The sequence below is a fragment of the Cygnus atratus genome, chromosome 26 (genome assembly GCF_013377495.2).
Source record: "Cygnus atratus isolate AKBS03 ecotype Queensland, Australia chromosome 26, CAtr_DNAZoo_HiC_assembly, whole genome shotgun sequence".
NCBI classification, from domain to species: Eukaryota; Metazoa; Chordata; class Aves; order Anseriformes; family Anatidae; genus Cygnus; species Cygnus atratus.
In genome coordinates, this window is record NC_066387.1 from 4624872 (window position 1) to 4648417 (window position 23546).

Genomic DNA, 23546 nt, shown 5'->3' on the forward strand with positions numbered 1-23546 from the left:
TAAAGAAGCTGAATTACCTCCACCAGTAGCTGATAAACTAGCACCGATGAAAAGGTTTCATTCAGCACAGTTTGTCTTGCACAAAGTGAATACTTTTAGCTTCCACTGCAACCAAGATGTATTTTACTGATGAAAACACGTTTCTGATTTGCAAAGTTCATTTCAGCAAGCCTGTTTTCACATAGGAAGTAGAACAGGAGCGTGCATTTATCAGTGAATTCTAATTTAAAATATTTTTGCTTTAATACTATCACCAATAATTCACAGCCCTGAAACAAAAGACTCCATATGTTGGGTTTAACATACCTACATTTTAACAGTCCAGCCATGTCACTCATGCCTGTTTTCCCTTCCTAACATGCTCAGGTTACAAGCAAGACAGCTCCTCCCTTTTCTTGCTCAACAGGCAGTTCAGCAAGTTCAACTTCAGATGCGAATCAAGCTAACTTTTTCTTGGGCAGAACCACCTACAAAAGGTCTGCAGGATAAATCTAAACTGCACCAATATCCATGCAAATTCATTTACGTTTATTGATTGCACAAAATTTTATCCAACTAGAATTCAGTAAAAATAATACTGGTAATAAACCAGCAGGGAGAATTAAATTCCCTTAACTTTGTTAGTTTTAAAAAACACAGCAGAGAAAAAAACCTGAGTCATCTTAACGGAACAGCTCCAACACACTTTGCGCAAGATAAAATCAGAAGTCTTAAACAACCAGGAGTCTCTTTCACTTTTGCAGAGTGAAACTGTGTTTTGAGGGTTTTTGCCCTATCTACCAACATCAAGCAAACCAATTTCCCCCATCTCCTCCAGCCAGTGCCCTCTAGAACTGGGCAGGCTGCTGTTTCCAGATGAAACAAGAAAAATCTGAGCATGACACAGGATAAGTACAGCTTTTGTGAACGCAGATGGTACGTATCCGATGTTACACTGCCTACAGAAAAAGATGAAAAACTTCAACCATATTGGACAAGTTCCTACTCTCCCCAGTGAAGATGCACAAAGACCATTAAAATCTGCTCATATGTTATTTCCAAAAAGGATTAAACTAGCTGAATATAACTAACCACCCGCAGAGCTTGGTGTAATTATTTTTGTAGAAAATAGCCAACCAGAATAGATTACTGGTGCAACCAGTGCGCAGGACAAACCTAAGGCTATTTTCCACTGCTGCTTCGTATTACATACATTTGTAATCTTTGAGGACAACAGAAAGGCGCCGTTACCACTGATGGAAAGAATTACCGTTTTTGAAAGCATCCTCACAACTGCTTCTCTAAGCAGAGGAACCTGGTCTCAGATGGAACCACTGTAACTACATTCACATGTAACAACTGCTGTGTATAATAAAAAGTTAATAAATTTTGCTGAATTCCATTCAATTACTTTTCCTACATGTCTTATTAACTAATCATCTGCTTCAAAAGCTATACCTCGAGTAGCAACTACTTTCTCCATGTTGGGGATATATTCAACGAAGGCAGACAACTATGTGCCCCTTGGTCATGTCCATGGCAGTAGGCTGTGGCAAGACAAAGTAACCCAGCTGTTGGTGCAGCACCATGAGAAAGACAACAGGCTCATTTAAAAGGAATGTTTCATTCACTTACCTGTCTCACTAAGCAGGTAAAATTATTCCTTGGGATGTGACAGGAGTCCTGGGCCCCTTTTTGGTACTTTGAACAATCAACTCCATATGAGTGAAAACAAACTTTTTAAAGGGCTGATGGGGAAAAAAAAGAGAGCTCAGCAAGGAAAGTAGAGGTATGAAAACAAAGGAGCTGGCACACAAGTTAGCAACAATTTAAACTTAATTAATTCTTCTTAATGAATCTTCAATGCATCGAAAGACTAGTATCAACTTCTTAATCATCTGAGTCCTGGTACTTACATATGTTTAAAATTTATTTTGATTAAAATAAAAGTAAAGACATCACTAGATATTTAAAAAGTTTTTAAAAAGTCAAAAGAAATAGTGTCAGAACAAGATGGCCATGTTCAAGAAACCCCCTCCAGGATGGGTTGTAAACTGCTAGAGTTGAGATTCAGATGACCACATCAGCAACTCGCCCGTTACACAGGACATCCTGGTAGCCTCTTCCTCAGTGAGGACACAGAGGACTCTGCAGCAAGAAGGGACTGGCTTTCCACAAGTTTCATCCATTCTCCTCTTCTGGGTCTCAAACGTCAAGATCCAAATGTCAGAACAGAGCCCACCACAGAAACACAAGAGCTTTTCTGCTGAGGTAACTGGAAGGGGCACAGCACAAAAACTTCAAGCAGGGGCTTGAGGCAGACCAGAAGAATCTCTACTTTGTGAGAAACATTTAATTCAACACAATGAATTACAAGAGGACAGATTTACAGAATAATAACCGTAACAGACTGTTCAAAAAGGAAAGTAATTTTCACTGGCTGCAGTAGCAGGTAAAGTTACCCAAAGGAATACCCGGTAAAGCAGCAGCAAAGTACAATTCAGTCTTCTTGCAGTACTCCAAATGAGCAGTATCAAAGAATTTTGTATTCTCACAACTTTAAGAAAAGAGTTAATATAGCATCAGTCACTTTGGCATGGGATATTTTTCAAGGAGCTTAAACCTATTCAGATCACTACACTGAACTACTCCCAAAGGCTATTACTCGCCGGGCAATTCCCCTGGTCCCTTGCTGTTCCTGCTAATTATTCTTACATGATAAAGGCTCTGGGAGCTACTTTCTTCCCCAAGTTTTGGGATACCAACAACTTGTACAATTGGTTAGTGGCACAATATTTCATCCACCACTTTATACTGTACTTTCAGCTGAGACATCCATGCACATATTATGCAATGGATACCCTAAGACTAAAATAACTTCTGCAACCTAGTCAACGTATTCTCCAAGCTACGCACACATCTTTCTCCCATCTCTCTATCCTCCCTCCCCAGATAAATCCCTTTTTAGCCACAAGTTACCCCAATATGCTCACAGTTGTACTAGAAGAGACTGATGAATCAATCAAGGTACCCATGGTGAAGCCAAATACTTATAAACACATTAAGGCAGGTTTCACATCATTTCATTTTTTGGACACAAAATGCTGGTCACTTCACTGCACATGCAAATAAGAAAGATTTAATACTTAATAAAAAGCTTTAGATTCATTTAGATATCAATTATAGAAAAATCAAACTTTTGCCTTTCTTGTTTTTAAAAGAGGTCAGAACATTACTGCACATGAAAGCAGATGTGTAGACACACCTATTGGAATGGATTCCCTTCCCTCCACACACACAGAAACAGAGGTCAGGGTTCTTGGCACCAGAAGAGAAAATAGGAAGTCTTCCTCATTGTCAGTCAGAAATGAGTCATCCTTCCATTCTGAGTTGAGAAGGTCCTTCTGACCAGACCTAAGCCAAAACAAAATATACCACAGAGCGGGTATATTTATCTTCAAAACTCTGTTCTGCTATGCTTGGACATACACAGAACTCTGTATTTAAAATGTGCACAATAGTGCATTCGGTGTGGTGTTGGAACTCACTAAAAACCAGATTGCCATTGACCAGCTCCTCACGTGTAACTTCCCCTACTCATCAAAACCTCAGGTGGAAGAGGCACTGGTAGTTCATCTCTGAGACTACACTTTCAAGACCAATGTGGTCTTGCGAGGAAAATGAAATTCACTGACCCAAATAGACACATGGAATGACAATCCACAACATAAAATGACCTCCCTACAGTCTGGTACAAACAGGTAGCCTACAGCAGAGTAGCCAAGGAGTGAAATAGCATCTCTCTCACTTGCATTAGAGAGAAAATGGTTTTGATGGGTCATTGTTAAAGATACTTTGATAGAAAAGCTTGAAAAAATCACTGACCCACAAAAAAAAAAGGACAGGAAGTTTGGTTCCTAGTATATTCCCTCCCACTGTTTTATATTCCTTTATCCCCTCCCACTTTTGTCTTCCCGATTACCCTACCCCTTTAGAAAAAGGAGGGGGAGTAGAGTTTAGTCAAGTTCCATCTTCAAAACTACCCAGCAATTAATGAACCATCAGCTTCTCAACTTTTCCTGAAGTGTACATCAAAATGCTCATAGGTACAGTTCGATGGTTGGTGCAATTTACTCTGCAGACACTCTTGGCTTTGTAAATAGTTGTGCTGACCCTGCTGATAGGGTTTATACTGGGAATTCTTAGATGGAACTCCCTAGAAGAAAAAGAAAAAAGACCTCGTAAGTTAGTAGGCACTTTTAAACACCTTTGTAGCAAGTAAGCTCTTAAAAAAATAAAGCACCATTGGCAAAACATAGCAATTTCTTTATCTCCCGTTTTTCACCTTCAGCAGACAGTTTGTTATGGTTCTTTGCTGTTGCCAGACCTTTGTAGTAGAAAGGAATGCAAGATATTCACTGTCCAAATAAAGCTACTGTTAGTCATGTGGTAAAACAGGAAAATAATATAAAGAGCCCAGATATAAGATGGTATCGCCCAAACGCCAAACAGATTTCACAGTATAATCAACCTTCCAGCTTGAAAGATCGCTTAACATAAATCATTCTTCATTCTACCTGACACTGAAATACAGCTGCCACTCCCTCCAAAGGGGGTTTTCTTTTCTTCTGCTCTTCATCCTAAAGATTCCTTTCTTCCTCCACATTCTTGACTCTTGCCTCACAGGCTCACACAACTGGAGTCTGCATAATGAAGCGCTCTGGGTATTGGTGACAGAGCACTAATTGCTTTTCTTAGGCTAAAACTCAAAATGATCAAAAATTAAAACCAGTGAGTTCTGTTTTTATCTCATTGCACGAGCTCCACTGATGAAACACGCAGGCTAAGGTTACATCAAATAACACAGCAAGGAAACACTTTGCTTCACAGGATGGTGCTCTGTCCCTGCCTAGCGCAACAGGCAACACTTAACGGAACTTCAGTTGGTGTACCTTGGCTTGGCCTTATAAAACTGCCTCCCCCTCCTCCCCCCGTTACTACACAGTAAGGATTTATTATTCAGAGCTAGTTTGGTTTACAAGACAGCAAAAAAAAAATCCAGTTGCACCTTTGAAGAGGTCCACTGCACAAGTGAAAGTCAGAGAGAGACTTGAAAACAAGAAGCAAGCCCATTATAATTGTTTTAAGGGATACACAGTGTAAAGGCACACTTCTGGGAATCCTGCAGGTACCAGTGTTAACCACTTTTTTCAGTTATTTCCAAATTTTGAGTACATACATTCTTCTGTTACTTTCAGTTTGCAAATTCCTGCCACAAAGTATTTTAGCAACTTCCTTCTTTTGATGGTCAGGTTGTCCTTTCTGACTTCTAAAATGTTACTTAAAATTTCCACTACTGTGCCCTCTAATACACTCTGCAAGAAAATGCTTACTAAAAAAGCAAAAGTTAGACGAAAATGGAGGGAGGGGAACTAAATCCGTAAGATGGCAGCTGCCCTTCCTGTCCACAGTATCCTCTTCCCTGTCACAGGTAGTAATAAATAAACTGGGAAAAAAAATGACATCACAAAACAGGTGAACATTTAGGAACTGATCCACTTTCAAGGCAGAATCCTTCAAGTGATTATACACACGTTCTGGTTACGCTATTAGCCCATCCGACACAAACATAAAGCCCAGAACATTTGATGACAATAAAAACTCACCAGCCATCATACCCCTCAAAACATCTGATTTTTTGGTGAAAAGAGCGCTTTTGAAAATGTGTGCTAAGAAGCAAAGATTTGTTGATATATGCCAGGACTCCCTCTGAAACCATTTCTGTCTTCAGAACTATTCGGTACAATTTAAGGAGAAAAGAAAGTTGTCATACTACCTGGACTATACATTCTCCATCTCCTGGTCATGATCCTGTTCCTCCTCCTCCTCCTCCTCTTCTCCTTCTTCCTCACCTCCTTCTTTCTCTGACGGAGCTTCCCCATCTCTTGCAATTTCCTCTACGTGGGCAAGCATGTCAGCCATCAGGGCTTCCTCCAGCCTCTTTCGCACCTGCTGCACCAGCTCCTCTTGCTTCCTGCCCCAAATCAATGAACACTTGAATTAATTCTCAAAGCTAACTATTTCAAGGGAAAGAAATCTTATATTGCTCATCCATGAGGCTGGGCAGAGAAGCACAATTTTGAAAGAGTCCTCAGTAAGAACTGCACTGTAAAAAAACTGCCTGGCATTACACTTTAAGTGAAGCTGAGAAACACTTTATAACACTTGCTCAATTCTTTTTATTGTGAGTCCTTACTACTGATTGTACAATTTTTTAATTCTGGCTGAAATTTGCAGCTGATTCAAGACTTTCTTTAAACCACAAATATTAATTTAAGCAAGAAAAAGTCAGCCTACCCTGCTCAGACTTCCAAATACAAGACTGGAGAAAATTAGTTTTTTTGACTATTTCATTTTTTTCCTCATTCTCCTTTTGAGTAACAATCTTAAATTTTACAGCTTCTTTTATCTCAAAGTCACAGTGATGTAAAGAAGCTGTCAACAATTTGTGGCTCATGGGACTTCTATTTCATCTCACCACAGGAAATCAGAAAGTTATAAACAGACCTTTTTTCCTGGTCATTCATGTATAAATCACATGGAAGGAGTCATCCTGTAGTTCAAAAAGATTTACCAGCTGAACAGTCAAAACAATTACTGCCTTTGTACACTGTTAATGAATGTGAAGTAGCGTGATTTCAGGTTGAGAATGGAATATACCAAGGACATTATCAAGTGCTTAAAGCTGAATTTGACCAATTTTGATTCACTGAAAGCAAGCTATACCTACATAAATTGCATCCTTATTTGCTACAACAGCAGTGGTTAATGCTTTCATTTGATCTTGGGCTGTCACAAAGGAGTAAGATGGCGTAAGTCTCATTATTTAGCATTTCTCCAATCCCTTCTTTGCTTAAGAGTTGCCTTAGTCAAGGATACTCAAATTCAGATACCCCTTTTCAGTAACAGGAGACATACTGACACGAAGAACAAATATGAACCTGAAACCTCCGAGTAAGCGAGCATGGGTTAAAATAAAAAATAATGTGCTTTAAGCACATCCCTGTACTTAAGAGAGCTGCTTTGTGTAACAACTCTTTCTACTCTTCTAATAAAGACACATTCAAATTAACTCAGCAAGCCCTAGTGCTCTATCAAACATTTCAACTCGCCAGTGAAAAAACGTGGTGCTGTTTTACCGCAAGAAAACATGTTCCAAGACAGTATCTGCTATTTCTAGGTAATACCTAATATCTTCATCTGTCACCATAAATGCTTTGCAAAGCGGCTGTGAAGTGTTTAGCCAAACTCCAGGATTCTTCTCAACCGCTGCAGACAGCTGGCCGGTGATGGGCATAGTGCTAGTGTGCAGAGCACTAGCGATAGCAGAGAGAAGGGTTTCGTCAGTGCAACCAGGTCCAACCCCTGCAAGCCAGAGGAAAAGCAACAATCAGCATGGCACGCAACAACAACTGGCACATCAAGACAACAGCAATAATTTCAGATTTAATGGCAAAGCACGTGCTCTCATTTAGAAAGTCAACACAACATAAATCTCAGACCTCAACACTTCTAACAGCACCTGGGCTCCCAAGGTTGTTTAAACCTAGATCAATTCCTCATTATGTTACATAAAAAACAACCTGGGAATGGAAGCTCTTTAAACAGGCACTGCTTCTGGAAAACAAACCAACAAAGCCAAGAACCTTTGCCACTTCCTCCCATTATGTTTCAGCATCCCCTGAGGACGGAGGGCGCCTGAGGAGTACTAAGGGCTCCTGCTGAAGCGGGAGCGGTCCACAGCACCGAGGAGCACAAGGAGGTTGACACAATACCTTCAGATCACCACTGACTGGGATCAAAACGCCACCCCTGGAGTTGAGGGCAGACTCTGATTACCTTGTAAACCTTTTGGAAGGTCCATTGTTTTCACCAGCTCCTCCGCAATGTCAAAAGCATTCAGTCCACTTAATTTCTTCTCCCAGAAGAGCTGACATCAAAGAAAGTGTTTATTGGTACAAAGCAGGGAAATGGAATCGACAACCGCACAAAACACCTGCTTACAAGCAGAAAGCGAAGGACGCTGCTGCAGACAGTTCTATATTGGATTTACTGCAGAAGAGCTCTGAAGGCGGGGAGCAATCCTCATTACCAAGCTCACATCTCTGTCCTGATTTACTATCTGGAAAAAGACTTTCCTTTCCTCCAGGGACTGGTACTCACTGCTTCTGAACTGGAACGGCAAGGCAATGCTTGCTTGCTTTCATCCGAGTGCACACAGTATGGGACAGCTGTTTTTTTTGTTTTTGTTTTTGTTTTTTTTTACACTACTGTTCCTCTTTTGCTGCCTCCCATATGCCACAGAACTGAAGTTAAGGAATGCAGAACTCGTCCAAGCTCTTTACGAGGTCAGGCATTGTTTTATTCCTCTCTAGGAGTTTCTCATGGGAAGGAGCACCTCTAGACCTTCGAAGAATTTTGAATTACGGGTTCTCCTCCTTCACACAAGTGAACCCATGGTTTGGTGGGAAGTCAGATACTACAACTAGATAAACTTTCAATGCTCAATCTACATGTATAGGGATGATCAATGCATAGCTGGAGTATATTTTTTCTTACAACAAAGCGATTTTATTGAGGCTTTGAAAAATAGAAGATTTTACCCTATACAGTCCAGACATATCCCCTTTTCACACCTGTCAAAATCTGAGTGTAACTGAACCCACACTACTTTTCCAATTACGAGCTCCTACAAAGAGGAAGGAGGACAGTCAAAGCCAAAACACATAGGCTGGATGTTCGTTAGCCTATGACTTTCAAATAGGTACATATTAAGCCAGCACATGAAGGGACTTCGTAGTGCTTCAGAATTTTGAGGAAACATCTGGAGTCAATTGACCAGAGGTTTCACTATACTATATTCTGGTAAAATAAGTAAGGAAAACCCAGGCTGAGTCTACAAAGCTGCACTGCAACAAGTAGTAATGTGAGTAGGAAACTACAGAGGCTGGCTTATGTCTCTGCACTGGGGCTGATCTCTGCTGTCTAATGACTGCATTCACATAACAATCTCTCCCTCAAGAGGACACAAATCTCTATTCAGCTCAGGTTTTTTTGCACATCAACTTCTTACTTTTAGTGTCTTATTGTCCTACCTAGCCAAGGAGTTTATAGGAGGAGCAACAACACTACAAACACACGTGCCCTACCTCTTTAGGAAACGATGCTAAAAGCCCACGAGCCTTGTTTAAAATAAATAAATGAATAAATGAAAAGCCACTCCATTTCAAATAGATTCCAAATCACACTTCAGAAAGGTAAGTTCTTAAGTTTGCATAAAAAGCTTTCAGCACAAGAGGTTATTTTATAAGGTAAATCACTTTCCTCTTCAAATGATGCATTTTAATTCCACCAGACCTGCCAGAGTTTAAGGTATACCAGTAATTGACACCATTGACAGTGCCTGAACAGACTAATGAAGCTGAACATCTAGTTTCCAAAAGGTATAAAGACAGATGCGCCACAGGAAAGGATTCACAGAATCCCTGGTGTGAGCTCTGTGGAGGCAACAGGCTGTCAGCTCTACCTAACACTAATGAAAGGAGAACGCCTTCCAAAGGCTGCTTTGAACACGTAAGCCTCATTTGAACCAATGCCCAGCCTCAAAGTTAGATTTGCCCTAAGCACACTTTTTGCATCTTTCACGAGATGAAATTAAGCTGAAAGGTTTACTTCTGGTGTGTTCTCTCGTTTGAAAATATACAGTGTGAGAAGAAAAACAACAACTTTACATTAATGACGTTCCAAGGGAATTTCTAACCATACTCATACAGGCAGAGTTAACTACTAATGATATATCCATCTAAAAAAAGGCCCATGCAGGGGGTACAAGCCCTTGCAGCACATCACAAGCACCACGCTGTAGTCTGCACACGAAACAGGGATTTCTTGAAAAACAGAGTTCTAACACACTTGGAACATTTTATAATGATTACAATGTAAATTTCCTCTAAATTGTTTATGACTTCTGTCTACATTTGTAGATAGGTCTTAAAGAAGTTTTTAACTAAAATAGAATTGTGACCTTCACAAAGGTTGGAGTCTAGTTATAAAACACTGCAGACAGCATATTAGCTGTACAGTAGAAATGTTTTTTGCTCTGATTTTAAAAGCTGGAAGCACTATAAGCTATTGTTTCTGAAATCTCAAATTGCCATGGACATTTTTTCAGTGTTAAAAAATGAAAGTGTTTTATTTTGGGACCTTCTCAGCAGCAGAACCAAAAGTTTCCTAGCTCTGGAAAAGTAGTTTCTAAGCTCCAAGCCTTACCTGCCGGGGTTGGTCCACAGCTTTCTGAGGATCGCTCTTCACCTTATTGCTGGGATGGTTTGTGATCTTTGTGACAGGCTGTTTGAATATGGAGGCTGTCTGTCTGACAGGCAACGCTGTATTCAAATCAGGCTTGCCCTACAAATTTCAAAACAAAAGGAAGGGAAAATCCCATAAAACATTTTCAATTTACCAAAATGCTACTACAGCTATAAAGATGCGCTGTGGGCAAGAGAGACGTTATGGACTTGAAAACTTGCCTGATCTTAAGCTGTATCAGTGGGACTGTTAAAAATGCAAAACCATCTTCAAATCTTGCTGAAGAACTTCAAAATGTAACCAAGTTTTTCACTCTCACTTTCTACTTTAGATACTAGCCACCTCTCATTCTAGTTTATACACGTTGGTTTTATTCCAATTTTGACAGAAGTCAGGAGTCAGAACAGTGAATTTACATTTTAAGATGACAAGCCACCTTTGAACCACTAACCCCGAAGGTTTTGACACAGTGTTTGTAATAAATAAAAAGTTTATTGTGCAGGATTTAGAGACCAGTTTGCGAATCCAGAAGCCATTCTAACACTTTCTGCTGAAATTCAGTTGTGGATGCCAACAAATAAAACAGTGCAGCTGGAATCTTGATCACTTTTTTACCTTCAGTTCTTCATAAAATTCAGTTTTTAACGGGCCTGATAACTACCAAGCGTTCACAACATGACTATATCTTACACTGCTTGGAAAACAGGATGCACGTTCCTCATTCCTGAGATCTACTGTGCTAATCTTGAAATGGCTGTAGGACATACTTTGTTCTCAAGGATGCAGACACAGTATCTGCTTAACATATTTATTCATGAGATGTAGAAAACTATTCAAGACAAATACCACCCTGAATCATCTTGTGCGCTAATCCATTCGTAAGATAATGATAACTATTTATACATTTCTTGAAAGGTTTGGGCAGAATTTTTAGCCTAAGAGGGGTGTTAGCTACTGGTCTCACTGAGGCAAGGCATTTTTCTTTTAAAGCATCACTACAGCACCTAGTGCTGCACATAAATCTTCCTCTCACTTAGACCAGAGTACTGTTCTTGATTCTTTACCAGTTGACATAATTAGAAAATAAGCATTATGCTATTTTCCGTATTTAATATTTAGGTGCAGAGACACAGCTTTTGGCTTCTGAAAAGCATTTTGGCATCTGATGAAGAGGACATGAGCCAATTTATCCAGACTGACAGTATACCACTGTAACCACCATTTTTACTTAACGATAATAATCAAAGCTACTGGGTGCCAAACACAGACTCCCTATTTTGCTCTGCAGACAGGCCTTGCTGTCCTCTTATCCCTTCATCTTTTCGCCCAAGCCATGTCCTCGGATCAGTTCTGAAGCAGAGGCACCATGGCCAGCTGCACCACCTCGCCGTGCCAGCAGCACGCTGCAGGCTCAGGGCTCTGGAGGAGACGGTGCCAGATGCGGCCACCACCAGCCCTGGAAGTAGAAGAGAGGAGGAGGCCAGCCCTGCCTCCAGCCCTTCTGGCTGCAAGTTTCTCCATGTATCAGGACTGTGGAAGAATCAGCGAACTGCAGTTATCTGTCCAACACCCTACAACAGAGATAATATCCCATACGTCTCCAGCTTCCCCCATTCATTACAAAACGCTTGCTATTCGTGTTATCCCACATACTGTTCTGAGAAGCAGCCTGGCCAGCACAGCAGGTGGACAGGCAGATAGCTTCCACTGCATCTTACTCTTACTTTGGCTTGGTTAGAACAGTCGTAGCGCATCCTCTGTCTGTTCTTGTTCATTTTACTCATCAACATCTTTCCTGTGCGGAAGTCGAAAGTGCTGAGGTCCATGGAGCTCCCCAGGTAGCGAGCCAGCTGGGGCTTGCTTCGGAACTTTTTACCGCTTGGGCTGAAAAACCGTAGAAAAGAAACAAGGAGGGGAATTAAAACCCTCTGGACTTCAATACCAGTGTTTGTGACAAGTTTTATTTCCTTCACGAACTTCCAGAAGAGAAGCTCACACTCAACACAAGATGGATATTGCTGCGTTCACGTCAGCTCCCCGTGCAAGAGACAGACTAACTGCAGGACTTGGAGTGTTTTTGTACGTAAAGAGCAAAACTCAGACCAGGTATAAATTAACAGGGTGTAGTTCACACCATAACTGAAATGGAAGACAATGACGCAGAAGTACTTAGTGCTCAATTGTCTCAAATAATAAGTCTTCAAGGATAATTTCTTCTCACAGGAGCAGTGTCTGACCGGCACCATAAACTCTGCTCGGGCTCCTGCCTCCCCCTCGAGCTGCACGTTTGGGTTGGATTACAAGTCTTTGGTAGCATTTGGAGCACGCTACTTCAGGATTGCGCAGTATCAAGTACTCAGGGAGGACAGAAATTAACTGCTGACAAGGTGCAAAGTAAAGAATTACAAAGCTTAATTAATGCAAGAATAAAGGCCAAAACCTTACAAAAGTTTCAATTAATGGCAAAGCAGAAGAGATTCTTTTTAAACACCTTATTTTCCATGAAAGACTACAATCTGGCAAGCACACGCAAATTACTCCAACTCCTGTTTTATTTTAATAAAAACTCAGCCTTTTGCATTACTACAAATAGCACTAATTGAACCCTTTTGTATTTCATGCACAAAGCAAAAATAAGTCAATGCACTGCGACTGCAGTGTCAGACCTACACAGACACTGAGCACAAAATAATTCTTTGCGTTCTCGTTTAGCATCACAATGCCACTTTATGCTCTTAATTTCTCTCATTTCTGTTATTTTGCATCTTTAACACGTCAAGTACTCCATTTTTTGGCAAGCAGAGGACACCACTACCTATCAAGCAGGCAACCTGCACATTCAGCCTCAGTGCCAGTCTGGTAAAAGCCCACTTCGCATTGCGCTAAGCACAGGTTAGCTAGGTGAAAGACATTTTAAGACCAAGAGATGCCAGCCGCATCCTCCCCCTCCCCATTTATCTATTTTCTTCCACTACAAGGCAGTTAGCGTTAGAACGTGTTTTCAGCCACGTCACAGGGAAGCAGGATTATCTCCTCACCACCTTACAAACACACTCTGCTCTCGATCTACCGGCGATCTCTTTAGGAAACGCGAGGTCACATCCAGGCAGATGTCAGGCGCAGCCTGCCCCCACACAACGTGGTGGCATCCATGAGTTTGGAAATTCAGAGCGACTTCCAAATATCCAAGCACTGAACTTCAGGTGGCTCGAAGCAGCACCTACGTGTTAGAGACCCCGATTTTCTATGGAGGAGGGACATGAAACCAGCATGACTCAAACCTGCTGGAGATGAATTAATGCCGACGAGGTTCCAATGCCTCCTGGAGACAGACCTGTGATCAAGCCACCTGCTGATACTCCTGAAGCCAGAACCACAAGCTCCTTGTTTCGAGACTTCTACTGGAAGGCTAAGAATAACTTGAAATAATAAAGCTGTCAGAGGCTGAGGAAAGCAGCATTACTAACTAGTCCAGCAACGCAGACCCCACTCTACCAGTGTTGCTGAGGGAAGATACTAACAACCTCTCTAGGGTCTTCTTTCAGGGTAGCTCAAAGGAAAAAGCCTTTTTTCACCACATTATCTGCTTCTTTGAAACCTTTATAGGAGTAAAGTCTGAAAAAAACAGTGCGAGCATGGAATTTCTAGTCCCGTGGCGGTGACTAGCAGTGGCAAGTCAATTAGTCCAAGTCTTAGACTCTCTACTGGAAAAAAATGAGATTAAAAAAAAGAGAAAGAGAAAAGCAGAAAGCCAAAAGGAACCAAAGCATTAAAAATTCTCTCAAAAAAAAAAAAAAAAACAACGGTGAGACAAAGACAGTATGAATTATACTAAAAATGTTATCTGGAGAAGTCTCAAAGGACAGACGATGCACATGGCAGCACCTGCCTGGGAAGCTCCTGGCCCTGGCTGCCCCATGCCACTTATCCTGCCCCACGTGCTGCTCGCACACATGCACAGGTATCCAGACAGGGAGAATCGTCATCTGTAGAGAGCAGGGAGAAGACGAGGAAGCACTTTATCACCGGCCGTTCTTCAGCAGGACCAGCACACTACGGAGCTGCCCAAAGACTCAGGCCTGAAGATGGTATAAGGGCAGGCGTAAGCTGACAGGAACAGACTGGGACCAGACACCAAATCCGAAAACAGTGCTTGAAAATACAGAGGGAGTTGCATGCCTTGACCCCAAAAGAGGAATACCCAACTCCAGTACCCTAACTCTGTTAGGACAGGGCCATTGCTACTGTTGGTGAAGTCAAAAGGGAAAACTTGACACTGCCTCTTCCAAGATCTGCAGCTCCAATTTATGGCTTAGCATCTTAACAGAAACCCACCAGAGGGAATTTTGAAAATAATATGCTACGCTGGATGGTGCTGAGGTGGCAAGTGCCTTGTTCTGTCACTTACAGTGCGGGGACTTCCACAACAGCAGAGCCAGGTACACTCAGAGGCAGCGTGCTGCAGCCCCTCAGCTTTTTGTTCGGTACGCGTCCTGGTAGCTCTGCAAGGGATCTGAAAAGCTGCTCGAAGTCAACTTACAACTAAAAAAAATCTGAAATGGCTCAGAGTCCTGTCCCTTCCTCGGGATGCTCAGCCCAAAACAAAAGCACTGAAGTGCAAAGGCAGCAAACTTTTATTCTGATTACAAACTGAGAAAGGCAGCTCAGTCCTGAGCCGTCCTGGAGCAATGGCAGAGAGGGAACAAAGCTCCTGCAGAAAGCCAGCAGCGAACTCACGGGGTAAACGCAGCGCGAGTGGGCAGCTGCAGCCAGACCATGCTCGGTGGGGCACGGCTGCTGGTGAGCTACAGGCTCCCAGCAAGCCCAAATCCGAGCAGCAGCCCCCCAGAGCCCCCCTACAAAGCACGAGCAAGTTTTGCTTTGCGGTGGAGCAGCGGTTGGGGAACCCGAGCATAACTGGAAAGCTGGTGTGCCTCTTGAACCACAGAATAGGGAATTTCTCTTTCTGCTCCAGAGCTTTGCTCTACATTCATTTTTTATTTTTTTTTTGATACAGAGAGTCTGAAGAGGCCCAGAAGGAAACTGCGACACAAAAATCGCAGAAATCGACCTCTTCCAGATGGTACTGCAGGCGCTGGTACTGAATTACCTACCGCCTGCCACGCTTCACCCCGCCACAAGCAGGGCAGCTGCAAAGCTGTGAGGGATTCCCCTGCCTGCCCGTCACAGCCCATTATCTGCCCAGCACCAACAAAAAGAGCCGGACAGAAACGTGGGGCGGTGTTGGCGAGCCCAAGAAGCCCTCTTTCATCACGCAGGGGCTTTTGGGGCGCTGACGGGGCCGAACGCAGGCAGCCTATTCAGGGCGAGCCGCCGCCAGGTGCCCGCTCTCCCCGCGCGGCTCTGCCTTTGTCTCCTCGCCTCCCGCGCCCAGGCAGCGGCCGCCAGCCCCGGCTGCTCCCCTCCTCCTGCCGCGCTCAAGAAGTCTCCTCCCCTCCGCTCTCCCCATTTAGCGCACGCCAGATCCGCACAACTTGGAGAGCAAGGGACAAAAGACAAAAAACAACAACAACAACAACAAAAAAAACCACCACCAACCCACCCCAGATGTTGTCTGCCTTTTAGCGAAATGGAGACGGCCGGAACCGAGGGGAAACGAACGATGAGAAGCGTGTGCTTAGAGCCTCGTTCCCGGCACGGGGCGAAGGGTGTAGCGCACAATGTGTTTCCTCCCCTGCTCAAACCCTGCTGCCTCCTGCGCCGCCCGCATGGCTCCTCCCAGCCCACCCCGGGGACCTCGGCACGCACCCGAGGGCGCGCGGCTCCCCGTGGGGGCACCTCCTGCGCGCTGCCCCCCACTCCCCCAGCACCTGCATGTTATTCGTGGCAGTGGGATCTGTACCGAGCCCTCAATCTGCCTCGGTGCTGACCTCAACAAAGCAGGTCCTGGAGCAGGACAGCACCAACACAGCATCGGTGCAAGGGCAGGCAAGTGCTGCAGCCTGCCACCACCGTAACCCATCTCTCGTCCTCGCACCTCATCGGCATCTCCCCGTAACCTCCGCTCTGCCTGCCCCGCGCTGTCCTTCGGCACCCCACCACCGTCCCGTGGCGGAGGAACGGCCCCGACGCAGAGAGCCGTCTCCCTAAGGCTCACCTCACCTCCCACACCGGGGCAGCTTTGCTGGGGGAGCTTGGGATAAAGCTGAGGAACTGAGAATGAGCAAAGCGTGCTCTCAGGAGAAGCATCCTCCTCCGCAGCTTTGGGGGGGTAATTCTTTGCAGGGGGACATTACGAACATTTTCTTGAACTTTTTACTGAGGTGCTGCGAAGGTAACAAATTCACAACAATATAAGCTTCACCTAAGAGACTTAAGTTTTTTCCAGAGCAGACATGCCAACAGCTTCCTGAAGCAGAGACAAACAACAAGCCCAAACTTCTCAAGACACTTTGCCATCAAACCTGCAACAGAAAACAGCGCAAAGAGAAGCCACACAAAGCAGCCAGCAACCCTCCTTTCCCCAGGTGGGGACACGGAGCCTGAAGAGAGCCCTTGCAGCAAACCCTCTTTGAGAACCTTGGCTGCCTCACACAGCTCCTGACGTGCTCCCCTTCCCGACGCCAGAGCAAACCCTCCGTCCCTGCACCTCTCCTGCTCACTCCAAACGTGACCCACGAGCCCCACAGCATCGGCCAGACGCCCCCTGGGCTCTCCCAGCTCTCACATCACAGACGAAGGAACACAAAAAACTAAAAAGGTAAAACACTTCTGCACCGTCAGCAGCTGGTAAGTACGAGGTTGGAGGACTGTTCCTAACAGCCTGCTCGTGGACTACACCTCGAGGAGGGCACTGCCAGCAGGACACTGCTGGTCACTCACATTGCACGGAGCACGCTCAGCCCGCGAGATGCATTCACCTCCCAAAGCAGACTTCACATTCGACAGAAGGCAAACTTTCATGTGGAAAGCATTTGCTGCTAGCATTTAGGGCTACAGAAGGAAATCTCCAAACATACAGCACAGCAGCCCTAAAGGAGGCTTCAGGAAAGCAGTAACTGCCGCCCCGCCGCTGCTCACCTCGGACTGGTGTTAATTCCCAAGGCTGGCGATCGCACACGAGAGCGCTTGTTTCCAGTTAAATCTGACGTGAAACCGTGCACGCAGTTATCCACGCTTACTGCATCTGTATGCTCAGAGCAGCTGGGCAAAAAAAAAAAAAAATCAGCCAGGTAAACAACAGGCAGAAATAGCAGAGGTATTAATAAATTGCCACTCACATATTTTCCACTCTGAGGTAATGCAAAATGCAACAGTAACCAAAAATTAGTGCAGCAGGGCCGTGTTATACCTTTGATCTCTGTCCAAATTGATATAAAGGGAAAATCCATTATACCTTGGAAATAAAAATATGCTACTTATCTTCTCCCCCCCCCCCTCTTTTTTTAAATGTGGCTCTGAGACCGCAACTTTACAAATAAAGTCCTTGGAAAACCAGGGATCTTTCGGGCTGTCAGCTGCGCTCCTCCAGCTGCTACAGGTGGCCCTTTCGTCTCCCCGCAGGCTGGGAGCTGCGGCTCAGAGGCTGGCACTTCAGCTTCAGGCTCTCGGCAGCGGCTGTTTGCCTGTTTGCTTACAGCTCAGCGCCGCATGCTACCCTCGCAATCGCAATTTGATTTCCAAGATGAAACTCCACATGTGCAGAAGCTGACAGCACGCGTTTCACCGATTAGAAAGGCCAGGTAAGGACGCCAGGTGAGCTTGGGCTACGCTCCCACAGCTCCCCACGGACCCAAGCTTCGCACACCGCCTCCAGGCAGCGGGCAGCTCCCGGGTGCGCTGCAGCCGCCTCGCAGGGATGCGGGAGGGATCCATGCAGCCACCCGCAGCCCCACGGCACGCACGACTCCACGTCCCTCGGGCAGAGCGAGCGGCTCCCGGCCATACGCCGCCCCGGGAGCGACGTGCTCGGGTTGGCACGCCCCGCACCGAGCCCCCTGCCCCGACGCCCACCCGCAGCCATCGCCGCAGGCAGCCCAACGCTGCCTTCTGCCCCCTGCCCCAAATTCCTCATAGGGAAAACGAAGCGGGAAGGGCTCCGAGCGGGGCTGCCAACCCCACTGACACCCCCAATCCCACTGACACCCCTAATCCTGCCGACACCCCCGGTCCCGCTGACACCCGCCTGGGGGAGCCGAGCAGCACTGGGCAGGCACAGAAAGCCGGGGGGACCCCGGGGGGCTCGGCTCCCAGCCGGGGGGGGCCTGCAGCCCCTTCGGGGGGCCCCCGGTGGCCGAGCCCAGCCCAGCCCCGCCACCACCACCCCGGGTCCTCCCGGGAGCGGGGCCCGTAACCCCGGGGCCCTTCACCCCCGGGTCCCGGCAGCGCCCCCCCGGCCCCGGTATCGCCGCCGGCCGCCCCCCGCTCCCACCTCTTCCGCTCCATCTCTGCCGCCGCGGCCTCCGGTCGCCGCCTCCCGGGCCCCAGCGGGGCCTCCCCCGGCTCCTGCCTCCCGCTGCCGCCCCCCGCCGGGCCACCGAGCGCGGCCTCCCCTCGGCCACGCCGCGGCTCCGCTCGGCTCCGCTCCGGGCCCGGCCGCTCCGCTCCGCGCCGCTCCGCCCGCCCCCGCGGTTCCGCTCCCGCCCCTTCCCCCGCCGCCGCCGCCGCCGCCGCCGCCGCCACCGCTCCCCGCGCTCCGCCTCCCGCCAGGGCCGGGGGCGGCCGGATCCCTCCGCCCGGGCACGCCGCTGGATATAGTCCCAACCGGGGGGCGGGAGGGATGGCCCTCACGGAGCCCCCCCCGTCCCCTCAGAGCCCCCCCCGGGGTCCGCCCAGCGACCCCCCGCCTCAGCTTCCGCGTGGAGCCGCTCCGGAGCCCCGCAGCGACGCCACAGAGACACCCCCCCCACGAGAACCCCCCTCCCAGGCTCCCCGGAGACCCCCCCGGCCGCCCGTACCCAGCCCTCCGCCTCCACATGGACCCCCCCGGCTCCATAGAGACGCCCCTGGCTCCACATGGACGCCCCCCCACCTCCACAAAGACCCCCCCCCGGCTCCCCATGGGCCCCCCCTTAGCTTCACAGAGACCCCCCCGGCCGTCCATGCCCACCCCTCCACCTCCCTATGGACCCCCCACGAGCTCCACAGCGACCCCCCCAGGCTCCACGGAGACCCCCCCAAGCTCCACATGCCCCCCCCCCCCGAGCTTCCCAGAGACCCCCACCTCCACGGAGACCTTCCCCGAGCCTCCCAGAGACCGCCACCTCCACGGAGACCCCCCCCAAGGCTCCACGGAGACCCCCCCGGCCACCCATGCCCACCCCTCCACCTCCACCCCGACCCCCCCGAGTTCCGCAGCGACCCCCCAGCTCCACACCGACCCCCCCCCCCCGAGCTCCACATGGCCTCCCCCGACCTCCACGAAGACCCCCCCCCCGGGCTCCCCGGAGACCCCCCCCAGCCGCCCATACCTAGCACTCCACCTCCACATGGACCCCCCCCCCCCCCCGAGCTCCACGGAGACCCCCGCCCCTGCCCACCCCGCTCCCACCGAGACCCCGGCCCCGGGCTCACCCCGGCGCCCGCCGCCGCGCCCCCCCGCGCTGTCCCGGCGGCGCCGCCTTGGGCATCCTCCTTCCCCCGCGCCCCGCTCCGCGGCCCCGGCCCGGCCCCGCGCCCCCCGCCCCTCCCGCTCGCGCCCCCTGCAGCCCCGGCCCCGCGCCGCAGCCCCGGGGGCTGCCCGCACACCGCGGGCACCGGGCGGGGGGAGAGGGAGGGGGCACCAAGAACGCGGGGCCATGGACAGACCACCCGGGACATGGGGCACGGACGGGCCACAAAGGACACAGGGCCGTGAACAAGCCGTGCAGGGCACAGCCCATGGATGGCCCACCAAGGACATAGGGCGAGGATGGGCCACCGAGGACATGGGGCCATGGACAGACCACAAAGGACATAGGGCCATGAACAAGCCATGCAGGACACGGCCCGTGGATGGCCCACCAAGGACACAGGGCCATGGACAGACCACCCAGGACATAGGGCATGCAGGACGTGGGGCATGGATGGGCCACCCAGGATATAGAGCATGGATGGGCCATGCAGGCAGGACATGGCCCCATGGATGGCCCACCAAGGACATGGGGCATGTATGGGCCCACCAGGACATTGCCAGCCCACCAAGGACATCGGGCCATGCAGGACATGTCCCATGGATGGGTCACCAAGGATACGGCCCCATGGGCAGACCATCCAGGACACGGGGCGTGGATGGGCCACCCAGGACAACGCCCACAGATGAGCCACCCAAGACATGGCCCTATGAATGGACCACCCCGTTCATAGGGCATGGACGAGCCACCCAGGATGTGGCCCCTTGGACTGGCCGCCACAGAGATGGCCCTATGGACGGGCCATGCAGAACATAGGACATAGACGAGCCAACCAGGACATGGCCCCATGGACGGGCCACCCAGAGCTTCCAAGCCCCCAGCCCCACAGACAGACACCTGGGGCCATGTCACTGGCAGCCCCACGGCCCGGTGTCCTGGGCACGTGTGCAGCCCCATGGCCCCCCGTCTCCCACAGGCAGGCAGGGCCGTGCCAGCCCCACGGGAGGTGGGTGCTCAGCAAGGCTGTGGGGCGCAAGAACCCCCAGTCTCTGCTTCTGCAGGCTGCAGTGGCATGGCCCTAGCACGGGGGGCTTCTCCTCGGCCACGTGCCCAACGCCGGGACCCACACAGCTCACTGTGCCCAGCCTGCTGCACCCAAAACTGCCCTGACCCAACGCCCGCTGCCTCCTGCAGCGCCTGGGCATCGGAAGAAGAGGGCTGGCCTGCTACATGGCCCTCCTGGAGGCTTTTTCGGGGATGGTTGGATTTGGACAACTTACGGGTCTTTTCCAACCTAAATGATTCTATGATTCTGTGGTTTTGCTGGGTTCGTTCAGCACGGTCAGTAGCACCAACATCCATTCTCCTGGGATAAAGTCCAAAAAGAGATCCATATAAAAAATACAAGAGGGAAGAAAATCCGCTGTGGAGGAGACGGTGAGAAGACAAAGCAATGAGAAGCTTTTTAGGAAACAAAACAGTAACCGACTGCCTACTAGGTGCATAGCGAGACCGTGTCCACGCACCGGGGAAAGCCCAGCCCAGTGGGCCATCGCCACGACGCTGGCCACGGGCACGTGCCCCAAGGAACCAAGCACGCCACAAGCCACTACGTGCCTCCAAGCCACCCAGTGCAGTACCCCAGGAGAGAGGTCTCTGCCTCCGGCTGCTGGTGAACACCGTCTACCTGGAACCCCGTGGTTTGATAACCACGACCGAGCAGCTGCGCTTTGGCAGCCGGGTGTATCACAGCAACATCCACCTCCCGAAAAGCACCGAGCCATTTGTCTTGGAAGCACCGCGCAGCAGCAAGCTCCGCAAGGCAGCCTGCTGTCGAAAACATCTCGGAGCAATTAATTTTTCTTTAATGAACAAGTGACACACTAGGCTTTCGTTAAGAACCCTGCACGGACCGGCAGTCCTGAAGCAACCGCGATTGGAGGTGCAAAATAACAACGCCTCCCGGCGTGTGCCCGGGTCCTGCTGGCGTCAGCAGGGCTCAGCGCCCTCCTGGAGATGAGCACGGCCCTGCCGCCGCTCAGTTCTCCCGATGCTGAACTTCTTCAGTCTGCTTGAACTTCCAGTACTTCCTCCAGCTCGCATCTGTGCAAAAAGCTGTTGTAGTTTTACTTATTTTTTTTAAAAACAAGTCTCACTCACTTGTTTCAAATTCCCTTATTTGGAAAGCAGCAGGGAGCGCGAGGAAGGATGTGAGACGTGTGTCGGGGACGAGAGGAAACCCAGTCTCGCACACACGGGGCACGAGTTGTCCAGGCATGGGTAAAAGTTCAAAACAACTTCAAAGAGGTGGGTGCACCCCTAGATGCAGGGTTGCATTTGCTTGTACAGGAAGGATTTTGTATTTCAGATACCTGACAGAGGAGATTAAAGTAAAGACACAATCAATACAGAGCCTTCTGTTGCCCTAAAGGCATTCCATCTCTCTAGAGTTGTTTTTGGTTTTGTTGGTTTGTGTTTAACATCCTCTCCTTCTGGACTAACGCTTATGAAATGTCTCGCTTTGCTATCGCTATTATTTCCTGCAATCTTGAACACGCAGACCAGAAAAGCTCTAATTGCCAGTATTGATCAAAACCACATTATTTTTCACAAACATGCTTTCCCTTTTTCTGTGTTGCTGATTTTGGGGGATAAAAAATAGACCTGCTAAAGTCATACCATTCCAATCGAACCCTCGTACTGAAATACAGCTTCTTGATGAATAAGAAAGGTCCATGGAGCAAGCAGGCAAAGGGGAACTGAGGCAGAGTTATCCAGCTGCAGGCACAGAATCCTGCCCCTTCCTTGTCCCTCTGCTCCAAAACGCTCCTCAGCGCCTGGGCTGGAAACTTGGTAGCCTTCTCTTTCACACCAACCATTCCTCTTTCACCGATTAAAATCCAAGCCATGAAAAGGAGACAACATTTCACTGAACGAGATCATACAAGACACAGTGTCCACCTTGGAACACCGCATTTTGAGGAAGACGCTCTGGGAGAAAGCCAAGAGGAGAGCAATGAAAATCATCGGCTGTCTACAAACTGACCTACCAGGGACCAGGGAAGAACTGGATTTGTTTAGTCTCAAGAAAACATCTGAGATCTGATAACAGCCTTCAAATACGTAAAAGTGAAAGGATTACTGCACTTGAGCATTGCAGAAGGGAAGAGAATTTCTTTTTTTCCAAGCATGTAAGCTAAGAAGCTAAGCACGGAAACGGACCACGTACAGGGACCAGAAGCTCTCCCTCAGTGGCACTTTTTAAGAACAAACTGGACAAACTGGAAAAGCTTGGGAGTGGATCCTGCTGTGGGGTGGGGATGGAGAAGCTGACCTGTTAAGTGTCCACTGAACCTCAAGCAGAGGGTAACAGTAGTTAGGAAACTGGTTTTCACTGACAGCGGGTGCAGGCAACAGGCTGCAAAAAAAGAAGATGTTTACTGTAAGAGTACATGGAAATTTGGGTAGGAGCTCTTGAGCCCAAGGGAAAATGTTCCTGTGTTCCTTTGGGAACGCTGCTGAGGTACAGAGGATAAGGTACTTGCAGACACTGATACCAGCCGGGTGTACTTGGGTGCCAGGCAGCCTGCGTTGCTCCAGGACTAGCAGATAATCCAAAATCACCAA

The 23546-nt window shown here is 48.4% G+C and overlaps 1 protein-coding gene across 1 annotated transcript; it reads right to left on the bottom strand.

Annotated features, from left to right (window-relative positions):
• Window positions 1–1887: 1887 nt before the first annotated feature.
• Window positions 1888–18914, bottom strand: MBD3 (methyl-CpG binding domain protein 3). The gene is made up of 8 exons (XM_035569677.2): window positions 18740–18914; window positions 17389–17511; window positions 12072–12231; window positions 10309–10446; window positions 7879–7969; window positions 7227–7404; window positions 5816–6013; window positions 1888–4195 (listed from the first exon to the last, which is right to left on the bottom strand). Exons 1-7 carry the CDS (start codon window positions 18751–18753, stop codon window positions 5821–5823), a joined length of 897 nt encoding a protein of 298 aa, XP_035425570.1. The 5' UTR covers window positions 18754–18914; the 3' UTR covers window positions 1888–4195; window positions 5816–5820.
• Window positions 18915–23546: the final 4632 nt, after the last annotated feature.